The sequence below is a fragment of the Microtus pennsylvanicus genome, chromosome 3, assembly GCF_037038515.1.
Source record: "Microtus pennsylvanicus isolate mMicPen1 chromosome 3, mMicPen1.hap1, whole genome shotgun sequence".
Taxonomy (NCBI): Eukaryota; Metazoa; Chordata; class Mammalia; order Rodentia; family Cricetidae; genus Microtus; species Microtus pennsylvanicus.
In genome coordinates, this window is record NC_134581.1 from 65,041,048 (window position 1) to 65,067,882 (window position 26,835).

Below are 26,835 nucleotides of genomic sequence, written 5' to 3' on the forward strand. Positions count from 1 at the left end.
TTTTTTTGGTTTTTTGTTTTTTTGTTTTTCAAGACAGGGTTTCTCTGTAGCTTTGTATTTTTGAAATTTTAATTACATCATTTCTCTGTAAGTTTGCTATGAGACTGTGTGTCCTAGCAATGTCAGAAGCTACGGCCGTGAAGCCTCCACAACATGACTGTCTAAACATGATGAACAAGGACACCAACAGACATGCCAGCATGGGAGGGATAAAGCTCAGGAGGCCTCAACACTGGCAAAGAACTCCAGGCAAGTAAGGAAGGTGGAGAGCAGGAGAGTTTTCCCAGGGAAGTGCACACTAACTGGTTATCTAATACCAAACAGTCAGTCTAAAACACATAGACATAAGTAATATTGTATGGACTGAGCAGGTTGTAATCATATATTTCAGAACACACATACATGCACACACATGCACACATACACATATACACACACACACACTTAAAGAAAAAGAGGCCATGAATTTGAAAGAGAAGGTAGTGGGAGTACACAGGAGGGTTTAGAGAGAGGGAAAGAGGGATGATTACATATACAGTTTTAAAAGACTAATGTACACTTTGACCAGGCAGTGGTGGCACATGCCTTTAGTCCCAGCACTTGGGAGGCTGAGGTGGGTGGATCTCTGTGAGTTCGAGGTCAGCCTGGTCTAGAGCAAATTCCAGGCAAGTCAGAGCTGTTACACGGAAGAACCCTGTCTCAAAAACAAAAATAACAAAAATGAAAAACCTCCAACCCAACAAAACAAAATAAACTAAAAACTAATACGTACTCTTCTCTCTTCCCATGTTCTCTCTTTTCTAAGTGATACCAACCCAGGTCCCAGGTTCTTAGCTTCCAGTTGAAACATGTAGACATAATCGGTTGGTACGATAAATAACCAGACCAGCTCAAGAACAAGCTCTATTTTAATAATTAAAAAGGGGGGGGAACTCACGCTACAAGAGTCGGTGGTCTGAAATCCAAAATGGTCCGGCGAGCAACGCGTGGAGAGAGCAAGTGCACCTGGATCTCCAGGTTTTCTTCCCTGGGGACCAGGTTGCCACGCCCCAATTCACTGCAATTGGTTAACAGAGTTTCCCCATCAGAAACAGGCCAGTGCATAAGAAGGAGACACAGGGGTAAAGTGATCAGGGCATTGTTTGCCTTCTTTGCTGAGACATCTGCAAAATTGATATGTCTGCTTGGTAACAGCTCATGTGACTGGACTTTATCATCAAACACAGGTCAAGGTGCAGAAAGGCTCTTCTGTTGCTTGCTGCAGGCACATCACCAGTTCCTATTGGTTCTCTTAAACCTGCCCTGCCTCTGTGAATGGTGCATCATTCGCTACCTGGAAGGAAGGCCTGAAGGATCATTCTTTCAGAATAACTTACAAGACTGTACCAGAAGATGGCAGCACTGCCATTTGTGACCCGGTTTTCTGCAGAACACTGGAAAAGGTTGAAGAACATCACTTTCCTTTATCTACAAAGCAGGCAAATTCCGGAATGTGGCACATATCAGAACTATGTAAGGAGAATTCATTTAAAGAAGAATTTGACTCCAGGCTTGGATGTTTGTTCATAGGCAGGTCTTTCATGAATCATGAAAGGCTGTGACATTGTGCGGGACAAAGAATAACTATTTTCTATGCAAGGCTATTCATAAAGTAGTTTCTCTTGGATCCTTCACCCTTTAAATGCTGATATATTCAGAATTCCGCACCATGAGCCCTATTTTATTTTATTTTCATCAACCCCAACAGAAAAGCAGGGATTCATCATTCAACCTTCTCACACCTTTCCCTGGCAAACGCCAAAATCTACTTTCTGTTTCTATACATTTCACATACGTATGAACCAGAGACCACATGGAATCAAGAGACCAAGTTATTAAAAAAAAGTCACTGTGACAGACAATATGTCGGTTCTCACCATGTTCCAGTCCCTTAGTGCCCTGATCCATGTGCTCACCACCAGGACCTGAAGACGCAGCAGTGAAGACAGCAGAGCCTTCAGTTCACCTTGTGTTCCGCTTTACCACGGGACAAGCTGCATGGACTTCCAGCTCAGTTTTTATGCTACCTCTTTTTGCCACATGACACTTTTTTTCTACTTTTGGTTTCCTGAGACAGGGTTTCTCTGTGTAGCTCCGGCAGTCCTGGAATTTGTTCTGTAGTCAGGTTGGACTTGAACTCAAAAGATCTGTCTGCCTCTGGAGTGCTGGGACTAGAGTGCTCCACCACTGCCCGCAAAACAAAAACAAAACTTTGAATTTCTGATCCTCTTGCCTCTACCTCCCCAATGTTACGTGGTGCCTGAGATGGAGCCCTGTGTTTGTGTGCTAGGCAAGCACTCTACCAACTGAACTACACAGCCAGCCTCCTTAGTGCAGACACGCTACTCGGGCGGGCACTAACTCTAAGGACAACAGACCATGCCTGAGACACTACAGAGCTATTACAGGACGCATTTACACGACACCAAAGTGAACTGGACTGTCATGACTGCTCCACTATAGGGCAGGATGCGGACCGTGAGAGCAGCCCAAGGGCAGGTGGAGGCAAGAGAGCCACAGCTTTGGGTGAACTCTTTCAAAACAGAAGAGGAAATGAGAACAATTCTATTGTTTTGGTGGAAGATGCTTTTGGTTTAAATGCCTACTTAAATAAGTCACGTCCTCAATGCTAAATTCTCCATGTAGGATGGACTGAATCGTGCTTTGTTTCATAAACAGCAAAATTATCCACATCTTTAATCTAGCATAATAAAAGCTTATTTCCACTGTGGATCCATTTGATCTCTGTGTGGCTACTGAGCAACCATGGACCTGACTCTGTGGCTCCACTGTTTCCACTGGGCCTTCTCCATAGTGCCTTGACAGAGGAAAGGGGTTGACATTGATCTAGTCAGGAAGTGACAACTACATTCAACTGGTTGGAGCCATTCACTGCCCACCTATAAGAGGGCTAAGCCTATCCATACTGAATGGACAGCAATAACTTTTGTTTGTTTGTTTTGAGACACGGTTTCTCTGTAGATTTGGAGCCTGTCCTAGAACTCGCTCTGTAGACCAGGCTGGCCTCAAACTCTCTGAGACCTGCCTGTCTCTGCCTCCCAAGTGCTGGGATTAAAGGCGTGCACCACCACCACCTGGTTCTCTCTCTTTCTTTTTTAAAGTGTATCCCAGACTAGTCTTGAACTCCAGATCCTCCTACCTCTGCCGCCTTCAGCAAATCTTACCAGTCTGAGCCACCAGAACTGGCGACTTCTTAACTTAGTGAAAGTATTTCTGGGGCTGGAGAGATGGCTCAGAGGTTAAGAGCATTGTCTGCTCTTCCAAAGGTCCTGAGTTCAATTCCCAGCAACCACATGGTGGCTCACAACCACCTGTAATGGGGTCTGGTGCCCTCTTCTGTCCTGCAGGTATACACACAGACAGAATATTGTATACATAATAAATTAATACATATTTAAAAAAAAAGAAAGTATTTCTGCTAAGGACTGAAATTAAATTTGTATTAATTGTTTAACGTTTGTGACAGGAGCTTTAGAGGATCTACTAAGAAAAATATTTAACATGCTGAAAGCCAATCAGCTATTTTAAAGATCAGTGAGGCTGAGAAGTGACAGATGATGACAATAATTCAATTCTTAAATGACTATAGTTAGCTATGTTTTAAGTTAAAATGAAACCATGCACCTCAGCTACAAGGGTAAAAGCTAACATTAAAAGTGAGTTTTGCGTTTGCATCGACATCAATGTCAGCAAAGGCAGGGCAGTAGTTGTCAGTCAACTCTGTCCGAAAAGAGCTGACGGGTGGGGAGTGGTCTTCTCAAATCCTCAGAAGAGCATGGTAACCTGACTGGGGGTTCTATGAGACAATGGTAGCCTGAAAATAATTAACAAATTTTCCAACTGACTTTCACCCTCAAAGAAGGGATCTGTAAGTCACAAGTCCAAAAAGTTAATTCCTTACCCACTTTTCTGCACCCTAACAAAGGTATGTTGATTCCTGAATAAGATTAAAACCAGCTGTCTGGGTTTTAATAAGTGCTCAGTGAGGATGGCTCTTAGCCTCCATAATTTTTAGCTCAGTAGCAAAACATTTGTCTAGAATGCAAGAGGCCCTGGGCTTGATTACTAACATCTTAAACAAAACAAAAACATTTTTAGTACCAAAATGCAAAATCACACTCAACATAAGCAACTGAAAATGTCTCAGGTGTACATTCAATTATAACATATTTTTATTTTTTTTATTTAAAAAAAGGCAAAATAAGAATATACACCAAGAATAATTAACAGTTTTGAGACCATCCACTACCTGAATAAAGGAATGAATAATGTAAAATAAAATGAACCCTGTGCTTAATTTAAAGTTTATCTGGAAAAATTAAAAAACAAACATATAAAAAGATAGGACAGTTTATTTTTAATCAGTCAAAAATGAAGAGTCTGGACAATGTCAATTTCCACTCACCATAATGCTATAGTTATACATTAAATATAATTACTATCTATACATATGCAAAAATATAAAGTTCTATTTCATACGACAAAACCCTTTATAGAAACCATTTTAAAATTAAGTAGAACTTCTCAACATCTACGTGAGGTTTAAGTCCTTCTGAAGGTTCCTTAAAAGGTTTTAAAATATAACACTAAACCTAAAAACACTGTCCTTTGTCAGTTTCAAAAGTAAATCTACTTAGTACAGAACAAAAACTGATCGCTTCATCACATGCTACTTAAACACTATTGTTTAGACATGTCTACCTTCCTCCATCTTTTCAAGTATGGAAACAGAACTCAATCATTCCACAGCACAGTACTACAACAGACGGAGTACTTAGGAAAGACTGTGTGGTCATATGGCACGATATTAATGTTTTACTCCTTCAATAAATCTTGAAATAAATATCAACTTTTGTTTTGTTTTTCTTCTAGAAGGCCCAAAATGATAATCTACATTAAGATTTGATATGGTAAGACTTAAGAGTGTAAAATACAACATCGATATTTTATCATAAAAGTAAAGCTGGTAGCAAACTACAAAAGGACCCATCCTGCACTTGGGCACACTTAGGAGTTAAAGCTCATCATGGTAGAAATAGTCGTCATGGAGCTGCCTGCCATAATCGGTGGCTTCACTGGTAAGAAACAAGTCTTGGTTTTCCAGAATCTCTTCTTCAGACAGCTTTTTGTCACCATTCAAATCCATCTCATCAATTAGATGAAGAGCCTTTAAAATAAACCAAACCAAAAGGTGTCCAGAATAAGTCTTTTAAACAAAATGTTCACATTTTAGTGTGACTTGTCAAAACCACTTAGTTATACCAAGAACTCATTAATGTCTACATCTCTATTATACATTATAACATGATATACATTATACATTATACGTGTAAACCATTATACATGCCCCTATGTCTGTCTACTGCTTCTCTCATCAGCCCCTTATTTAATCTGTCCTCGGTTCTGCATCACCACACAGGGTCAGTATCAGGTTAGTACAGGGTGCAATGCACTTGAGCCTCCAAAGGTACGACACAAAATGTCATCATATAGACTGTGTCTGAAGATCAGGACAAGATATAATCTTAACTTCCTTGTCTCCTTGACAATATGAAAGTTCATCATTTAATTTAAAGCACAACAATATATCCTAAGTAATTCCATTTCTTTTTTCTTTGGATGGAGATTCCCAGCTTCCTTTCCTATCAATAACACAAACTGTATGTTAGGAAGGGGAACAGCAATTCTGTAATACTTACTTCCTCTTGTGCAATGCCCTGATTATTGGGCACTACCCATGACAAAAGCTCTTGGGGATCGAGCCGGCCATCATTATCCTTGTCGTAATCATTCACAAATCTGTCCTTCTCAACAAGTATCCATTCTGGATCTTCATTTGCAGCTTAATAAAAAAGCAAAAACAAACCCACAAATACATTAAGACTATCACAAACCAGTAAGAAGCTTGATATATCTCTAAAATAAAGGAAGTGAATTTAAAGTTTACTACAAAAAGAAACCCAATGAAACAGAACTCTTACCAGAAAAATTCTGAAACAAGGATAAATATGTAAAGATTTCCAAAGATGAGATATTAACTAAATAACTCAGCCTTAATTGTTACAAATTTAATAAAGTAGTATTTATCCTGATTTCTAGTTTTCCTAATTTTCAAGTGGGTAACATTTATTTTTAATTAAAAAGTTGTTTTGAGACAGGGTCTAGACAGACTAGTCCCTACGTAGCTGAAGATGACTTTGCACTCCATGTGCCACATGCCTGGTTAGTGCAGTACTGAGGCTAGAAGCCAGGGGTCTCCTGCATGCTAGGCAACACTTTGAAAACAGCCACGTGCCCAGCTCAGCGTAGCATTTTGATATACATCACGTGACTACTGACTGTTTTACATGTTCATATACAGCAATGCCTTATTTAAATTTCATTTGCAATAACAAGCCAGGAAAACAACTTTAAAACCTCATTTTTTTTTAAAGGTTGCAAGCAACAATTCTGGTAATGGACAACAGCTTAAAGAAAGGAAATTAATTCCCCTTAAGGTCAAACTTACTTCATCTAGCCTACACTACTTGCAGTATTTTATGTCACTTATCAAGATCTACATAGAGAGGCATAGGAGCTTGTTTAAAGACAGCCTTCTTTCCTCCTTTTAATTTACATAAACATTTAATAACATTATATTTGCTAGAAAGGGAAGGAAATGTTTGAAACATATATGGAAATAAAAATGAGCAAACTAGCATGTCAGGTAAGCTGGGAGTGCCTGTGTGGCTCCTCTTGTCATACAGAGCCTCACTAAACATCACTACTTCCATAATCCCTACCCCGACTCTTTCTGCCTTACCCTCGGGCAACTTACTTGGATCACGCCTGTAATCGCCAAGAAATTCTTCCAAACTAACAAAGCCATCACCATTTTTGTCATGTTCTTCTAAAGCCTCTTGAATGACGAACTCCTATCAGATATTCATTCAAAAGAAAGAATCATTGTCACCAACATCTCAATGCTATCTTCTTAACCAATCCTATTGCAGAACTTCCTCATAAACAATCATTCTGGCTGCTCAGATTTGCAGGAAAACGTTTGTAAATTCTGGAACTCAGAAGTAAGAATAGACTCCCAAGTACTGAGTGATTGTAAATTATACATCTTTATTCTCCTGTGTTGTGAAGAATTCTATTTCACTTTCATAAACAACCTCAGCACTAAACACAGGCTCCTGCTTTCTGTATATTCTCTTCCCTCTCAAGAAGACATTTCTGAAAGTCTCATGGGGTCTACCGCTAGACAAAGAACTACAGGACACTAATGACTGCTGAGAGACTGAGAATTAGCCTTTTCCAGGGATGAGCACACTAACTGGTTCTCCAATACAAAGTGGTCAGTGGTTTGTACTTACATACTTAGGCATACATATACATATATGTGCTACACCAATCAAGAAAAAGAAGTTATCAATCTGAGTGTCCCAGGGAGCATGAAAAAAGTTAGAGGAAAGGGAGCTGGAAAGAGAAGAGGGAAGTAATAATATTTTTTATTAAAATGTATGAAAGAAAAATACACCTCTGACTACCCCCAGTCCCCCTCCATTAGCTCTGCAATCTAGTAAAGGCTCTCAAAGATCATGACCTTGTATTCCTCAGCACACAGATGTTACTCTTTCTTCAGGGTGGGAACAGCTGTGGGATAATCTTTAGTACACTGTGAAGATATGTCTCTTCCTAAAGCGCCTTCTGATTGGTTTAATAGAGTTAAATGGTGCTAGGCAGGAGTGGATAGGCAGGACTTCTGGGGGGAATAGAGAGGATCCTGGAAGGAATGAGGCATGGGGGAATAGGCCAGAGAAACAGAGATGGAGTTGGACATATCTGTATGGAGGAGAGGTAAGTGACATGGCAGAACGCAGATGAATATAAATGAGTTCTTATAAAGTTATAAGAGTTAGTTGGGAACAAGCCTAAACTAAGGCCAAGCTTTCATAATTAAGGCTAAGTCTCTGTGTCATTATCTGGAGACTGACGGGTCAAAGAGAGTCTGATGAAAGTGACTATATTTGGCATCCAATGTGCAGCCACATATATCCACATAGGTCCAGCAAAAGCAGAAAAAAGTTCCAAACATGGAGCCATAGTAACCATGCTCTCAAGCAGACCCGGTGGCTGGCATACAGAGGTGTGGCTCCTTTAAGAGGCCCTGCTGTGCAGCTGAGCACTCAAGTAGTTGGTATGCTACACAGCCTTAGGTACAAACACTTGCTACAGCACAGTTCCACCAATTCTCACAACTGGAGCAGGTAAATGCACCTTCTTGCTTGACTCTCACAGAAGGGCAAACAGCAGCTACAGTCCAGAACCAGTGGGGCAGCCTGCTGGATGTACCTGAGGGAGGCAGAGCCTGTTACCAGCGCCATGTGCTAAGCAGAGCCATGCAGAAGATAGCTTGGTCATTTAAGGCTTGGCTCATGTGGTCAGAGAAAACTATAGATATGCAAAAAGCCAGGTACAGACAAAAAAAAAAACCTGAGTTTTTTTTTTTTTTTAACATACTATTACAGGTACAGTATGCTTGAAAATGTGCTGAGGTGCTGAGGAAAGGGGAAAAAATGGGCATAGACCGTCAGAGAAAAAAATAGTTTAAAAACAAGAAAGTAAATTCTTTAAAGAAAGAGTAAAGTAATATTTTTTTTTAAAAAAAGGAATAAACCATGTAAGGATGGGAGGTACACAGAGCATCTGGACCTACTTTGAAATTTTTGAATGCTGATGAGTGAACAAACATCGCCAAGAGACATTAGATCATGTAAACTTCTAAATTAAACAAACCTATACATTTTAAGGCTGTCCTAATTTCGGAATGGAAGTCAGGAAATGTGTTAATTAGGAGAGAGGTTATGCTTTTGTTTCCACAAAATTAATAAAGATCAGATTTGACTGGGGGAGACCTCCTGAAAATCTTTGATACAGACAGGAAGGAAGAAACCAGGAAAGATAAAAGACAGGTTACGCACATGCTGATCATTCTACATGGGAGCAGCTCTGAGACTGGAGATGTGATAAATCTTGTTGGCTACAGAGTCCTCTTGACTTATTATTACATGCCAACCTTTCACATGGCATGGATGGAAATTTATATTACAGTTTGGTTATGCAGTCCAAACCAACTTATAAGGTTGACAGATGCCTTTTACATGCTCAAACAGAGAAGAAAAATCATCTTTAGATGATTTGGGCATACTGCATATTCCATATTTGTGTTAATACAGATATATAAGCTACCTTAAAAAGTTTATGTGTTTTCAGAACAAAAAGTGCCAGACACCAATTAAGACAAGTAGTCTAGGTGATCCAGCCTCTAAGAATGCTTCTGCTGCAGTTTCCTCAAAAATCTACATCTAGGGGGCTGGAGAGATGGTTCAGAGGCTAAGAGCACTTACGGCTCTTCCAGAGGTCCTGAGTTCAATTCCCAGCAACCACATGGTGGCTCACAACCATCTGTAATAAGATCTGGTGTCTTCTGGCTTCAAGGACACATGCAGGTAGAACACTATACTAAATAAATAAATAAATCTTTTAAAAAATCTACATCTAAAACAACTTCAAAGCAGCTAGCTGAGATGATCCAGCCTCACAGATTGCTCTAGTCAGGACTTCAGTTAAGCTCTGTACCTTCCTATACATCAAGACTGGACAACAAATGATACAGCTAGCTCTCCCAAGGCTTGACTATTATTTCAGTTTTCTCAGGGACCACCAAAGATGCCATCACCACCAAACAACAGGAAGCAATTTTAAGAACATGACACCCCCATTCCCGAGAGGTGAAGGAGTAGTTTTTGGTTGCTTGGTGGGTTATGGATGTTTGTCATCATTTAGGGGGGTGGGTTGCAAATTGTTACTGGTCATGGTCAGGTCTAAGCAAAAGAGGTTAGATTTTGAGATTTCTTTATAAAAAAAGGGGGGGGGGATAAAGGAATAATAAGATAAAAATGTAGATTACTGTATCAATTTTAAACTATAAAGCAACTACTAATCTGAAATATTTACAATGATATGGATTTTTGTATATTGATACAAATGTAAGGTTATTTTTATTATGTTGTTCTGTATACATATTTCTACTCTTGTTTAAGGTATTGTATCTATACAGCTCATTTGAAAATGTAAAGTTCTAATCCTTAAAAACTATTATTACAAACTGTTTAGGAAATTAAGAAATGCAGGTTAGTAGTTATATATAACAATCAAATTTGTAGTCACGTTAGGTATGTTTTCAAGATTAAATATATATTTTAGATAGAGAGGTGATCTTCAAATACTTCAGAGATCTAAAAAATATGACATTTAAGATGTTTTACTAACATAAGGCTTTTCTTGACAGTGAGACATGTCTGCATATGGCAGCACCAATCCACTTCTGAGAAGATAGATGGGCACTGAAGAACTTCCATACTGAGATTGCTTTCAAGGTAGCAAAGTTAGTCACTGGGCAAGAAACTGCCCTTGCCTCAACTGTTGACAGTATGCTGTCCAAATTGCACAAGCAGGACACAAAAGAAGGCATTTGTCAAATTTGGCCAGACAGTCCTTCAAAATTCCTGCTTTACAGAAAAGTCTGTCAAATATTCTAGGCCTTTAGGCCAAAGATGGATGGCCCAACATTGCAGAGTGTTGCGGGAGGTCCTCCCACTCCTCCAGCCTATAGCCGCTGAGAGACCACGCCCCACATTGGGCGCCAACTGAAGGCGTAAGTCACAAACAATGCCACACCAGTTTGGAATTATGATTAATAGGGTGGTATTTATTTAAAGGGGAAAAAACTTACAGATCGCTGTCCCAGACAACAGCCCTCTACGCAACCAGGAAGGGAGTCTAGTCACCGGTGGAGCAGGAAGTGAAGAGAGAGAGGAGAGGGAAGTGGCCGCTTTTTTAAAGGGAGAGAGACCACGCCCCAATGGGCTGGTATCTCAGCGGCTATAGGCTGGAGGAGTGGGAGGACCTCCCGCAACAGCAGAGGAACCTTGGGTGACTGTCCAGGCAGCCAGCAGTCTCTGTCATTTCTATAGTTTTGAAGTTGCTAGCTCTGCACTTCCTGTTTACTCAGGTAATATCTTATCCTTCTCAGGTCTCTGATGGGGGTGAAGACTAAATTAGTTAGTTTTACAGTTTTGTTACCAAATTTTTAAGGAAAAAAAACTCGCAAAAAAGGATGTAAAGTTTATAAAGGTTAAGAGATATAAAAGCTGAAGTGGTTTATCTAAAAAAATGTTTTAAAGTCTAAAAGGGTATTTTTAGGCTGGTAATACAAGTTATGATACAAACTTTGAACTCAAGATAAGATAGATAATAGAGTACTTTCTCAAAATTTGCCAAATACTAATGGACTGGATATTGTGAATGTAATTCTTACCTGATAATTGTTCTTATTGTGTATAGTTCTACTGTGTTAGAGTTAAAACCTTTTTATTTAGACAAAAGCGGAAATGTTTTCAGATAATCTTTTTGTAGACTATGAAGATGTGTCTCTGCCTAAAATAAAGAGTTGAATGGCCAATAGCTGGACAAGAGAGGATAGGCAAAACTTCCGGGGAGGGAAAGGAACTTGGAAAGAATCTGAGGCATGTGGTGGGAAGGGGATTAAGTCAGCGAGATGTGGGAGTTGGATGTATAGTTTAGAGGGTAAGTAATAAGCCACGTAGCAGAATGTAGTTGAATATGAATGGGTTTATTTAAGTTGTAAGAGCTAGTTGGAAACAAGCCTAAGCTAAGGCCAAGTTTTCATAACTAATTGGTCTGTCATTATTTGGGGACTGGTAGTCCAAAGAAAATTCGATAAAAAAGACCAACTACAGTTCTTGACTTCCAAATTCAGTCCCCTTATGGCTCCTAAACCTACATCATTCACTATTCTAAACGTTCCTCACTTGTTTCAAGCTCTTACCAAACAACCAATTCTCCAGCTGTTTCATATGTGGAGTGTTTCTTTCCCTTAGCTCACGTCTCAGCTCTGGCAACATCAAGACTCTGACCCTCTGACCTTGGGTCCTTTACCTACATCTGTGCTGTGCTGGTCACGGAGCTTTGCTTTTCTCTTTAATTACCAGCCTGCCTACTCTCAGGCTTCGCACTATGATTCTCATTTCTTCCCTACCTGCTGCTCCCTATGCCTCTCAATCCGGACTTTGTATCTGAAATGTCTTCTCAAATTTCCAGTCTGGACAAATCCCAGGGCTTCACCTATATTTTTATGAAGTAACACTGAAATACATAATATTGTTCTTTTAAAAACCAAACTGTATACATTTTACATATAGAAAAGGCTAGGAACCCAAGGAATAGTTTTAGATAAAGTATGTGAAAATCTCATAAAAATATAATCTAATATTTTGGGTGGTAGGTCTACTTACACTTCTTCTGGGATAGACTTCAGTTTATTTATTTATTTATTTTTAAATCATGTTCTTAAACAAGGGAGTTGGTAATCTAACAAAAGTTAAGAATCACTGATCAAAATGGTATTTCTACCACTCAAGTAATATCCTTGGGCTATAGGCTATAACAGATTTTAGTTATGTTGCCATACTTTAAAGGAATTTTTAGAACAATATGAATGAAAATATCTTAAAGCTAGGCCTGGTGGAGAAGACCAGCTGTGCCAGCAACTTGGGAGTCTGAGACGTGGGGACTGAAAATTGAAGGCCTGCCCACACCACACAGTGAGTTCAAGGCCAGTTTACATAACTTATAAGGGCCGGGATATAGCAGATACAAAATCCCATGTTCAATTCCCAGAACCACAAAAATAGAACATACATACCTTTCAAATTAAATTCTAACTTGAATCTACAGTAAAAATCACCTAACTGATCCTGTATCCCTGTCTTTTTCTATACCCAACATATCATTTAGAGGGGGGAAAAGGCAATATAAAAATAAGCAAGGTAAGTAGGAGTCAAAGATGCTGCTCTCAGTGAGATCCCACACAGTGATCACACATCTCATGTGCTGCCATCAGCTCCAACACAGCATAGAAAGCACAACCAAGGAGGGCGCCGTCTGCTGTATCCCACGGTGTCAAAGGTACAGCTTTTGTCACTTTTATACAGGCTGGAAACTTCAGGGTTCTTTCTATTTCTTAACACTAATTTTGTAAATCAACATTATTGGCATTGCAGTCTTCAGAACGTTGATGAAATCTATACTGCGCCCTTGCCAGGCTTCTATTACATAATGACTATTATTTAATTGCTTTCGCCCGCTCTCCCCATCCTCAGTCAACCGCTTCTTGTTCTCTAAAAAGTCAAGGTCCAGTATTCTCTGCCTGCTTTTCTAGAACTCAATTAGCTTGACCCAGCTAAGCTTTGGCATTTAAATGCCACCTAGCACTGGTCTTAAACTAGGTCATGTCCTTTGTGCCAAGAAATTAGAAACTTCACAATGACAAGAAAAGTGGCATAATGGCAGTCTTGCCACTGAGCTATGGAGAAAAATGTGCCTGCTTGTTATTCAAGACAGCAGATTCTGGTCATTATCCACTCAACAAAAGCTACATTGCCCTTCATAAAATAGCCAGAAAATAAAAGCCACAAAGCTGGCTTATGCTATACAACAGCTTTCAGTACATATGTATTATCATTAAATTTTTTCTTATGAATATGATGGGAAGTAAGGCTTCTCAAGAAACTTGCTAAACACAGGGGCTCAACTAGTGTTAGGACAATTAAACCAGAATCCAACAGTTCAGTGTCAAAGAGCTGACCCATTGACTAGCGGTGGTGGGGCACACCTTTAATTCCAGCACTTGGGAGGCAGAAGCAGATGCATCTCTGTGAGTTCGAGGCCAGCCTGGTCTACAGAGTGATTTCCAAGACAGTCAGGGCTGCACAGAAAAATCCTGTCTTGAACCCTCCTGACCCCCAAAAAAGAGCTGACCCATCACATGTTTGTGGTGCTGGGGACGACAGCCTTTGCAGGCTACTGAACGATATTCCCAGACTAGCACTTCTTTTAGGTACTCAGGGAATGAGAGCTATGTATAAAATCAAAAAAGCATCCCATCCTCGGAAAACCAAACAAAATGTGATTCACTTTTCTAGACCAGAAGTTCTCGTAAGTAAGGTGTGAACTACATGAGCACTCTACTGGTAAGAACATCAAAAGCCTAGAAAAGGCCTGAAAACTCTGAAAGGGAGGGAAAGGCCTTGATGGGAAGTAATGGTTATGAGAGGAGAGGCAGCCGGGGGAAGCCTGCTGCTCATATACGCAGACTGAGAACAAAACCCTTCTCTCGCCCTCACCACTTTCAGTCTTATGTGAGGGGGGCATCTGAACATGAGTCTGCTCGCCTCTAAACTGTTTGTTTCACAACTCATTCTCAATAACTTAGCAAGTAGGTTTTAGTCACTCAAAAATGCTGTTAAACTTGCTCCTTACCGTCATATAATCAACTTCTTCAGGGTGCTCAAATGCAATAAATTCTTCCAGATTCAGACCAGGACCAGCATCCTGGTTAGCTTTTTCAAATCGCTTCTTGTCCTTTAAATGAAGCTTTGGGGGGTAAAAAGAGTAAATTTAGGGATCTCAGTACCATATCAGCTTTGAAAAACACTGAAAAATGCACACAATGTGAGATTTAAAGTACATTTTCATACATCATCTCATTTATCTTTATAATAGCCTTCTGGAAGTGGGTGGCGCTAATCACAAACATCCATATTGGCAACACAGAGACAGAGCACCACAGTCAGATGGATATAGACCTTGGCTGTAGCAAGACACTATTTAAACTATGGCATTCAGGGCAAGCTGCTTAACATCTTTGGTTTCCTCTTCTCTAAAATTGGTACAAAAATCTCTACTAAGAAACTTGTATGACAGCTGCTACTGTGTAACCCGAATAGTAACCCTGACGTGTACTGAGTACATTGTGTTAGCCTGGGGTGGTGGCACACACCTGGAATCTTAGCACTCCAGACACTGAGGCAGGAGGATCAGGACTCTGGGGTCAGCCTGTGCTAAAAAGTCAGACCGTATCTCAAAATAAATGAAAAAACAAAGCCCGAATAACAAAGTATTATATTATATTGTTGACAGAGTAATTGAGATTACATGATTTGATAAAAGCCACAGATATTTAGACCTCAATAATTCAGCCCAGTAGTTTTGGAATACTTCCAAAACAACAAACTTAAGACAGCCAATTATAATCTTGGTAGAGCTTTTTAAAACTGTTTCTGGTTCCTCTAAATGATTTTCAAAAATGTGTTAATATCACTTAAAAGGCCGAGGCAGGCGAATCTCTGTGAGTTTAAGGCCAGTCTATAAGATACAGACTGGTCTCAGCTACATTGAAAGACCCTGTTAAAAAAAAAAAAGAAACAAAACCGCTCAAACAAAAATATGTTTCAGAAGAATAATCCCTTATTTTGAGACACCCCTCTTCTTACTACTGATGGAGGTCTGCTCTTAGTAGGCTCTTCATTCTGGTAACTATGTAATCAGAAGTAAATAGTCCAAAGGTTTAATGGCATCTCATCCTGGAGGCTAAATAAACACTTTCTGTTTTCCTTTTAAAGTATGTTCAAGTACAGAAATGATTCATCAATTAGGGGCAGGGATGCCTTTGATATAATGTTCGAGGATAATTCTGTAGCCAACAGCTATGAAAGCCATATTCCTAACATCATACACTTTCTATTTTGAATATTTTGGGGAATAGCCTTCTATTCTAAAAACTTGCATGCAGTAAACTTTGTTTTTTAAAACGTAATTACAAATGCTCTCAGCAATTTTTAATTTATGTGTTTTACCACTGTTAATTTTTTTTAGAATAGCTTACTCAGAAATTATTTTCTTAAACAGTAGGTGTTTCACTGACACCCAGAGAAGGCTCACAGCTCCCTTAAAGAATTTGGTTTCTAAACATTTAGATTGTATAAGCCAGTCACATTCTCTCAATTATAACAAGGAAAAAATGTTTCCAAATAGCTGCATTTATGTTTCATAACTTTAAATATTTTAGAACAAGTAATTTATGTTTAACGTTCAGGTTTAACATGGGGAGAAGTAGAAAAACAAGAATTTGAGGTCCTGTGTACAGTCAACTAAGTCTTTTTGAATAAATCACTGTTCGAAATACCAAATGTTTTGATTTCCTTATGAAAGAACTCTTCAACCTGGAGAAAAAAAAATTCCATGTTTTAGCAGAGTGAGCTAACTTTGGCTAGATTTGCCTATGGAAAGAAAGGCTCTCTTTCAAGAAGCGAAGGAGGGAGGACACAGGAAGGAGAGGAAGAGGAAAAGCATTTGGAGGAGTGTCATATTTCATGATTGCAATTGACTGTGCCAACTGCTGGAAACACTTGTAATCCCAGCACTTGGGAGATTGAGGCAGCAGGATCACAAGTTTGAGGCTACACAACAAGCTGTCTATTGAGGCTGGGGAGATAGATGGCTCAGTCGTTAAAAGCACTGGCTATTTTTCTAGAGAACAGAAGTTTGAGTCCCTGTACCCAAAGGACATCTCACAATCTTCTGTGAGTCCAGTTCCTGGGGAATTCAATGCTCTCTTCTGGCCTCTGAGGACATCAGACCTGCACATGGTACACAGACATACATGTAAGCAAAATACCCATATGTATAAATAAATAAAAAACTTTAAGTCTCTTAAAAATGCCTTATATTAAAGAAGTGAATATATGTATTTTGAATTGTAAATTAAGACAATTGATGGGGAATCTTTGTCAGCCAATGATCTTTAAGAGGTGGGATTAGGTTAGGGCATGACCTTTTGGGTACCTGGAGAAAAACGCCCTGTGGCTTGAGGTTTCCCCCCTTTCCCACCCCATCTCTGTGGTTTTTGAGCTACATAGCTGAGCTTGGACTTTCCATTCCTGTTTTGTGAGTTTGCCCCTTATAATAAAGAAAATTATAATTGGTCTATCTTGTAGTTAGTCTGGTATTTTTTGATCTGCATTAATTTTTAACGGCGCCCAACCAAATCTTGGGGCTGGGGTCCCGCACAGCTTTGGCCAGCTGCTGCCAGGATCCACGTGGTGCATTTGCCATGGCCCTGAGTAGCCGTTAGCCTCGGTGGCATCTAGGAGCCGCTCCAGGTCTCCAGACACCAGCGCCAATGGCAGATTGTGGCTGGCTTGTGGGTCCAGCTTTCCCCATGCACCACAGAAGCTCAGGCAGGGTGCAGGCTTCCCCAGGTGTCTCTGTTGGTGTTGCTGCCTTGCTGTCCCTGTGTGGCTGCTGACCAGTCAGGGACCTCCGTGGAGCACACAGTCTGTAATTTACACTAAATAACTGCTTTTAATTTGAGTGTATTTTTCAGTAAAAACTAATTCAAACTGTTCAAGCGAGCCATGCGACCACAACTGCGACACCTACTGGCCAGTAAGGGTTATTGCACCTACTCCAACTTGTTACAGGTTAGAATTATAGGGTTAAATTTGTAATTTAAAAGGTCAAAATGACAGATAATTTAATAATCCAAGAGTCCAACATTTTTTTACTTATACCATGGATGGTATTATACAAGGCTTATGTGATTTGCCTCCTACACCCCTATATTTAATTCCAGGGATTAGCTTTGTCCTTAATATTTTCTCCTTAAAAACACGGTTTGATAATAGGGCCAAAACTGAGGCACTTTTAGAATTGATACAAGTTCAAATTATATGTTATTTCTGTTTACAATATTTGTACACCTATGCAAAATTATTTTGTCAGATTGTATGCATACATGTTTCTACCCGTTTAAGACATTTTATATACTGATATAATTTTTAGGATATATTTTTATATTGTGTTATATATTATTACTATCTCTGATCAAGATACTTATACATTGCTTACATTTTAAGGTCATTGTCCTCATTTACTGCACATCTGTTTACAGATTATTTAATATTCTGATATGAAGTTTTGATTTTCTACTAGGTTTCAATAGAGATTTTATTTTGTTCAGATATCTGCTTTTTATGACTATTTTATTCTTGTCTAATTTTTAGTTTGTAACTGACTCAGGCTCCATCTTTTATAATTTATTTTTTGAGGCAGAGTCTCACTATGTAGACTTGGTTGGCCTGGAACTAGTAAGGCTCTGCCTGCTTCTGTCTCATGAGTACTGGGATTAAAGGCACACACCACCATGCCCAGATTCTTTATATTTTGAAGAATAATGTACACTCTCTCTGGGTTTATCTTACATTCTACACCAATTTTTGGAAGGTTATAAATGATCAAATCCTAAAAAAAGTATGATTAGAACAACAAAACGATAGTAATATTCTTGGTCAAATAATAGCCAATAGGATTCCTACCAGCAAGTGTTTATTTGGGGCTATATCATTTCCATTAGGATAAAAGATCCATTTAACTCATTCTTTAAAAAAAAAAACCCAACTTCTAGTTATTAACATATATTTACTTTTATGTGTGTGTGCTTATGGGAGTTTATGTGTACCACGTTAGTACTGGAGTTCTCAGAGGCCAGAAGAGGACAACCAATCACCAGGAACTGGAGTTACAAAGATATGGAGATGTTGGAACCTCCAAGTCAGGGCCTCTGAAAAAGCAGTAAATGCTCTTAACTTCTGAGCCATCTCTCCAGCCCCTTAATTCACTCTTAAAAAATAGCCTTACAGCAACATGTAATGAATACTTGATGGGAGTACAGCATTTGAACAAGACATCTTTTAAAAGGAGTATTTGTATTTCTGTAAACAGGCAATATATCTATTCAAAATTAAACCTTTAATGTCAATGCCATCATGTCTTATATAAAACTCCTTCCCCAGAATACAGAAACACATACTTTCCATGTGTTCATGTATGCAGGTGCTTGTGCCCAGGGATACATATTTTTTAGTGGGACAGTAATTCTTTGGAGTGGTACAAAGAATGTTGGGAAGGAGTGAAAATAGGAAACAGGAAATTACAACCTAACTAGTAGTTTGGGTTTTTTTTGGTTTTTCGAGACAGGGTTTCTCTGTGGTTTTGGAGCCTGTCCTGGAACTAGCTCTTGTAGACCAGGCTGGTCTCGAACTCAGAGATCCACCTGCCTCTGCCTCCCAAGTGCTGGAATTAAAGGCATGCGCCACCACCGCCCGGCTCTAACTAGTAGTTTTAAAATATCGTATTTGAAGTCTCTGTTATTCCCTGGCAGGAAGGTCACAGCAGCGTATCATGGCTTTTAGAAAAGTCCCAGAAATCTCACAGTGCTGAGGAGAACCCTTATCAGTCTCATCGCCATGTGTTTTCTCTTCAGCACTCTCCAGGAGAAAAGACTGACCTACATTTCCCTTAGGGTGCTAGAAACAAAGATTCAAAGAAGGAAAAGGGAAACAAAAGTCTATCTTTCTCCTACAAATGAAATCCTAACGTATAGCTGATGTAGTTAACAAATGCCTAAACACTTTTATTAAATATAAACTTCTGTGAATTGTACAGGTTTCTTCTGTTTATGTAACAGGTCTTTTTTTTTCCATTAAATTAAGAAAAGTTATGTGTATGGGTGTTTTATTTGCATGTATGCCTGTGTACCACATGCATGCCTGGTACCCACAGAGGCCAGAAGATCCCTGGGACTGCAGTTGTGGGTTCTGGGAATTGAACCTGGGTATTCTGGAAAAGCAACAAGTGATCTTAACGACTATGCCATTTCTCAACTCTTCATTACATTTTTAAACATTATTTATTTTGGAAGGTGGTGGTATTATAGCACATATGGAGGTCAGAGAACAACTTGTGACACTCAGTTCTCTTCATCCACCAGGAAACTCAGGTCCTAAGTCCCGGCGGCAAGCACCATTATCAAGTGAGCCATCTTGCTGGCCCCAAACAGTCATGCCTCTCACTTGAGATCTTCTTGATGCCACCTCCCAGGTACTGCTTCTTTTATAATATTCTTTCAACTGGAAATTAACTACTCATCATTCCAACTGTTACTATATATTGTTTTCCCATACTATTATTATCCTCAGTGGGGATTATCCCACTTTTAGAGATGAGGGAATTGAGGTAAGGGAGGTTTAGCAACTGTTAAGTGGTAGAGCTGGCTATGAAACCTGGCAGACTGGCTTGGAGGATGAAACCCTTCACCTGCACACTGGTGACATATGGGCAGGTCCAGCCTTCAAGCCAGAAAGTGGTGGTGCAGGCACTCAGAGACAGGTGGATCTCTGTGAGTCTGAGGGAGAGTGGTCTACATGGAGCGTTATGGGCCAGCCAGAGCTACACAGTAAGACACTGTTTCAAAACAAAACAAACAAACAAGCAAAAAGAGAATAGTCAGTAGCAAAAAAAAAAAAGAAGTTGGAGTCAGTGGTAGCCTATATCGTTTACGTGGCCAGTGCAATTCTAAAATAAATACTACATATAATAATAAATGATGACCATTAGAGGTCCATATGCAAATAAAACAGAAAGGCTCAAATGATTTCTAGTCACCTTAACCTTTTTGAGATATATCATTTACAACAAAGTATTTGTTTTTATTTTTATTCTTTTCTACATTAAAATTTTTTAAATGCTTTTGGAATGTTAATTTCTCAAGCACACAGTCATTTATATTGATATACTTTTGGTTTAGCAAACTTCCTTCAAGTCTTAAAAAGTTCTTAATAAAAATAGTTCTCATTTCTGCTTAAGCTATTTATTTGCTTTAAAAAAATTAAAATTGAACTACAGAGAAACCCGGTCTCGAAAAATAAAACAAAATAAAAAAAACTAAAACTCAGCTGGCTATGGTGGCGCACACCTTTATCCCAGCACTCAGGAGGCAAAAGCAGGTGGATCTCTGTGAGTTCCAAGACAGCCAGAAGTACACACAGAGAAACCCTGGCTCAAAAAAACAAAACAAACAATAAAATAAAATAAAATTCCACGCTTAACAGACTGCAAAATGACTGGGCCTTCAGAAGTGAGTTATTATAAAAACGCAGCACTATGGTAAACTATACCTTCAGAAAATTAAACACAGAGCTACTCCAACAATCTTATTTCTGGAAATGTACCCAAGACAAGCAAAAGCAAGAGCTAGAAGAGAGATTTGTATACCACACTCATTATAGGAGTCAACGGAATAGAAGGATATGAAGTTGGGAAAAGATCAGATAAGGTGGGTACTAGAGGAAATCAGAGGGAGGTAACGAAAGGTGAACGCGATTAAAATACATTATATAAATGTATGAAAATTCCAGAGAATCAAAAAAAATTCAAGAAGACATGGCTCTCTCTCTCACACATACACATTAGAATATTTGGTCTTTTTTGTTTATTTTTGTAGACATGGTTTTCCTGTGTAGTTCTGGCTATCTTAGAACTTGCTTTGTAGATAGACCAGGTTGGCCTCAAACTCAGAGATCTGACTGCCTCTGCCTCCTGAGTGCTGGGATTAAAGGAGCCACCACTGCCAGGCAGATATTTGGTCTTTTTAAACCATGCCCCTTCTAGGTAGAACATTTTGGCATATGTTAAAACATGGATAAACTTTGAGGGCATTATGTTAAGTGAAATAAGGCAGTCATAAACAAGACAAACACGATTTTCCTTCCATGAAGGACTGGGGACAGGCAAATTCATGATCGAATGGAGGGAGCAGGAACAGGAGTTACTGTTTAATGGGCACGATGGGTACACAGAATTCAGTTTTGCAAAATAAAGAGTTTGACGAACTGGTCGAACAAGAGGAATATAATCAACACTACTGAAAACTCTTTAAAAAGGTTGAAATGGGCATGAGATAGAGCTCATAGTGGAGTGCTTGTTTAAATGCACACAGCCCTGGGTTTAATCTTCAATACCATTTAAAAAAATGTGCAAAGGGGAGATGTAAGGGGAGATGGCTCAGTGGGTAAGGGGCTTGCCATGAAAGTGTGAGCACCTGGGTTCAGACATGATGGTCTGCAATCACCGCACCTCTCCAGTGAAGGTGGAGACATGCAGCAGTTTACAAGAGACCCCGTCTCAAACAAAGGGCAAGGTGAAGACTGACACCCAGGGTGTTCTCTAACTTCGACAAGAATCACGACAAAAAAAAAAATAAGATAATGGAAAATAATATATTTTGCTACAATTACATTTTTATTTCATATAATTTTTAAAGGATAGAGATATGCATTAAAATATGTAAATATGATATAAAGCTGATGGTTAAATTATTTTAAAGATAAAATACTGGGATACATATTAGTATCACCGCAACGCAATTAAGGAGGACAAATAGGTGAAGAGGAAACAGGTGCAGGGAGACTTTTGGCTCAGAGTTAAGAGTGTACATTTGGCTAAAAGGAAACAATCAAAGCAACCACTGAAGTGGAACTGGGGGCTGCCCAGTGAACAAGGCAACTGTCTAGGACCCCAGCCTGTTTGTACTCACTCAAACAGTACAGAGACAGGGTGGACCCACCTGCCTAAAGGACTCCTCCTCCGTGTCATCCAGAGCAGTGTTCTCGTCAAAGTCAATCACGCGGTCGTACATTTGGATGTTGTACTCATCCCATGTCACAGTGCCGTCACTGTTCTTATCATACTCGACAAACTGCTGTTTGGCTTCTTGCATAGCGTAATGCTTGAAAGACATCTGAATCCACTGACTGAGCTCACCTGTGAGAATTGCCGAGCACACAGAACGTTCACAAGAATTCCCATCTGAGTGACGATTTCTGAACTTTTTTTTGAAAAAGTAACTTCCATGTTTGCAAAACGTGAAAACTGGCCTTATAGTACGATAAAAATGAGGAGGTGGGGAGAGCTGTGCATATGTCTCCTAAGCACAGGTATTTGAATGGCTACATACCTTACTATGTATTAGAGAAAAAAAAGGTTTATTATTTATAAAAGGTTTAAGCTTTCCTTTAACTTATAAATTGAACAAACACACACACATATATATATATATATTTACTATGTGCTCCTTTTTTTTTTTTTTAGGACAAGGTCTTACTATGTAGTCAGATTGGCCTAGAACTCACTACATGGACCAGGCTGGTCCTCTAACTCAGAGATCCCCTGGCTCTGCCTTCCAAGTGTTGGGACTGGATACAATTGGGGGCCATCATACCTCAATCAAGGTATGTTTGTAAATATGGCTTAAATTGTGAACAGGTATTCAAGTTCTGCCCCAAAGCAGAGAAATGCTGGTATGGTATAGTTCCTTTAAACATCATAGCCATGTGGAAGATATTTTAACAAAGTAGCAAGGTTATTTTCTGCCTTTCTTACATAACTGCCTGTTTTCTCTTGGTACCTGAAGGAATAGGGTAACTTCTTAAATTCCAAATGCCCATTTTCAGATAAACAAATGTTTAAGAATGTCTTCATAGAGGCAGTTATTACACTGCATCACAGAAAACAGGTAAGGAGCACGCGACCAATACTTGCGAGCAGAGAACGAGCACATAGCACCGGGTTTAAAGACTGGTGCTTCTCTGCTGGTCTGTAAGGGCTCGGGTAGACAGACATGCAAAGGCAATTCCTACCTCCCACCCCAAAACCCTAATCACTTTCATGCAACCACACACTGAACAAACTTATAATTATCATTATTTTAGTTAAAGAAACTGAGGTTCAAGCCGGGCGGTGGTGGCGCACGCCTTTAATCCCAGCACTCGGGAGGCAGAGGCAGGCGGATCTCTGTGAGTTCGAGACCAGCCTGGTATACAGAGCTAGTTCCAGGACAGGCTCCAAAGCCACAGAGAAACCCTGTCTCAAAAAACCAAAAAAAAAAAAAAAAAAAAAAAAAAGAAACTGAGGTTCAGAAAGACCAAGTCAAGATTCTAACCTACTTTTGGCTTCAGAGCTTGAACTATGGTGTTTTGTTACCACTTAAGAACTTTTTAAAAAAATAAAATAAAAAAAATGAGGGTCTCTCTCCTTGTTGCCCAAGCTGGCCTTAACTCCCTGGTTTAAGCTTGCCTCAGGGCCTTTGGGCCCAGCTTCAGAGACTCCCAGCCCTGGCCATCAAATCAGCAAAGTTCTCTTCAGGGTCCTCAAGTGGCTTTTGTGTTTCCGTAAGGACCACAAGTCTTTACTCTAAAAGATTTAGTGGAGCACAGTAGAACACAGAATGTGACAGGGACCAGCACTGCAGGCTCACAGTTCAACTTGGCCCTAAGAGGGAGCTGACCTTTCAAGTTCTTGTTTTCTTACCTGTAAATGAAGAACCAGACTATTTAAATACATCTAGATTCCAACAAGTACTACAGTTTTCCAGATCAACTCCATTTGTCTACTGTGGTGTAACCAAACACAGACCTCCCCTATCAGTTCAGAGGTTTCATCACTGCGCCAGTGTGACTTTAGTGACAGCACACACTGTAATTCCCTCTCCGCTAACTTCATTATCTGGATGCTGAACAACAAAGCGACACCGCAGACAGCTTGCTGTCACAATAACAAATTTCTGAGCCTTCAAAGGATTATCCTGGAATTCAGTATTCACTTGAACCAAATTGGGGGGGAGTGGTACTGCTAGCAATTTATTCAGAACACTCTCTCAATCATCTGTGCGTTCCATTTTTGCCTAACAGCCTACCTAAAAGCAGTCTTGTGTTGTTTGTTTTGAATTGAGGACATTAAAAGCTGAACTAAGACTAAGATAGTTGAATTCTACTCCTAGGTTTACCATTTACTTGAAAATAAGGTTTTCCTCTTTGTACCTCAGTCTCTTTTTCTCTGTGGAGATAAATGATTCTAAGGCCCCATCAGCACCAACATTTTTTATATTGCAATAAATAGAATTCAATGCAATAGAATGTTTTCTATTTGCTTATTGTTATAATAAACTAATAAAAACAGATTCTTAAAATTCTACATTCTCAAAGAGTACTGTTGTATCATGTGAAGTCTTAAGAAGGGTCTGGGCAAATGTCTCTAAAATGGATCAGACTAAGGGCAATGGGGAAAGTGATGTGAAACAGAGGGTGTCTCAAGGTATGACTTGCAAACTTATCCTATTATGGGCAGTGATGTTTGCGTACCACTGGAGCAAGCACTGATTTTATTCGGTAGCCTAACTTCCAGGTATAAGATCCATCCTCCACACCACAGTACTTTTAGCTTGTTGGAACACCAGCAATCTATATTCAACAGACAACACTGTTCTTAAATGTACACTAATCTCCTACAAAGGGCTTTCTCCATTGTTGGCGGTGCCAGACAGTCCTTACTTTCAGTGAGAAAACCATCTGAGTCCGAGTCAATTTTCTTTATGATCGACTGCAGTCGTCTCTGCTGCTCTTCGTGGCCAAGTTTAACATACTCATCGACGTCTTCCTTTAGGGAGGAAAATCACACACAGGAGAATCAAGTACTACAATCAGTGGGGTACAATGGTGAAGGGAAATAGGGCTACCGCATGCCTCATTGGCCCCAAAGGTTTCAGGACGACCCACACTTTCTCTTCAATACGTCCCCCTACCACCTTAAGTGATCCTGACATCTTAGTTCCAGTAATAGAAAGGACTTAGCTCTGGAGCTGCAACAGTTCCACCAGCTTTTACAGGCCTCAGGGGCCCCTAGGGCGCAAGCGGAGCCCCGCCCGGCCCCCATTGTCAGGCCGCCCCAGCCAAGGCCTCGCCTGGCCGCCCAGCTTTGTCACTGGACAAAGCCCGTGGCGGTGCGGAACCCTGCCTGGCATCCTCACCTGGACGCCCAGCAGCGCCTCGCGGTCGTAGTCGGCCCGGTGCTCGCCCTGCGGGTAATGCAGCTCCTCTGCCTTGCCGGCGCCGGCCACCGCGGCGTAGAGCAGCAGCAGCCCCAGCGCCGCGGGCCTCGGGCCCAGCCGCATCGCGCCCGCCCGGCGAGGACGGGGAAAACAGCGAGGAACGAGGCAGGCGGAGCCCGGGCTTGGCAGCCTCGCTTCGCGGGCGTCCACAGAGGGGCGGCGCTGCTTGTGGGGGGCGGGGGACGACGGCAGGGGCGGCGGCCGAGGAGGCGGCGGCCGGGCTTCTGCGCAGTCCTGGTCCGATGTCTGGCGAGCGCTGCGCTGCGGAGGCCCGCCAGGCCCAATCTTATATGGCCGTGGGGGCGGGGGCGTGCCCGGAGCGCCGTGCCTGTCTCTGATTGGGCCATGCTGCCCTAAAGGCGGGCCCTTGCTCAGAGCCTCCCACTGGAGCCTGCGAGCGAGCCAGCTGCGGGGGCCGCGAGACCCCCGCGGGCCCCTTCACCTTTTCCGCCATACCCTTGGGAATAAACCCCGATTCCCTAGCACTTCGCCTTTTCCTTTGAGTCTTGTTCCTGGAGGGAAACTCTCTGGCCACCCTGCGCATCTCTCCTGGCTTCCATCTGTGAAAGAGCCTGCAGATTTTGGTGAAAAACAATACAATATTGTACCTCAAAAAAAAAAAAAATTCTTTGCCCGAGGAACAGACCAGCAGTATCCATTTCCCAGGCTTCAGTGTGTCTTATTTAATTTCGCCACAGCAGGAAGTACAGTATCAGGAATTGCAGCCAGATGTTTGCATCTGATGTTCAATTTATATTACTTGGCCCTTTAAGAACCGTTTGCACTATTATAAAATAATTTATTTTCTTTCCTTTTCTCTTTAAAGAGACTTTTAAATAGTTGTGAAGAGCGAATTAAATCGTGTAATGGCTTTAGAACAGTAACTGGTACATACTGTGAAGGATTCGATAAATGTATGCTTTCGTCACCCATGGGGGAAGAAAATGACAAAGGAGAGTTGTACAGAAAAATAGCTCACCGGGAGAGAGAGAGAGAGAGAGAGAGAGAGAGAGAGAGAGAGAGAGAGAGAGAGAGAGAGAGAGAGAGAGAGAGAGAGAGAGAGAGAGAGAGAGAGAGAGAGAGAG

The 26,835-nt window shown here is 40.5% G+C and overlaps 1 protein-coding gene across 1 annotated transcript; it reads right to left on the reverse strand.

The window, feature by feature from the left end:
• Nucleotides 1–4,394: 4,394 nt before the first annotated feature.
• On the reverse strand, nucleotides 4,395–26,015 carry Rcn2 (reticulocalbin 2). The gene is made up of 7 exons (XM_075965838.1): nucleotides 25,670–26,015; nucleotides 25,194–25,299; nucleotides 22,433–22,629; nucleotides 14,449–14,562; nucleotides 6,878–6,974; nucleotides 5,760–5,902; nucleotides 4,395–5,227 (listed from the first exon to the last, which is right to left on the reverse strand). Exons 1-7 carry the CDS (start codon nucleotides 25,811–25,813, stop codon nucleotides 5,075–5,077), a joined length of 954 nt encoding a protein of 317 aa, XP_075821953.1. The 5' UTR covers nucleotides 25,814–26,015; the 3' UTR covers nucleotides 4,395–5,074.
• Between the last annotated feature and the right edge of the window lie 820 nt (nucleotides 26,016–26,835).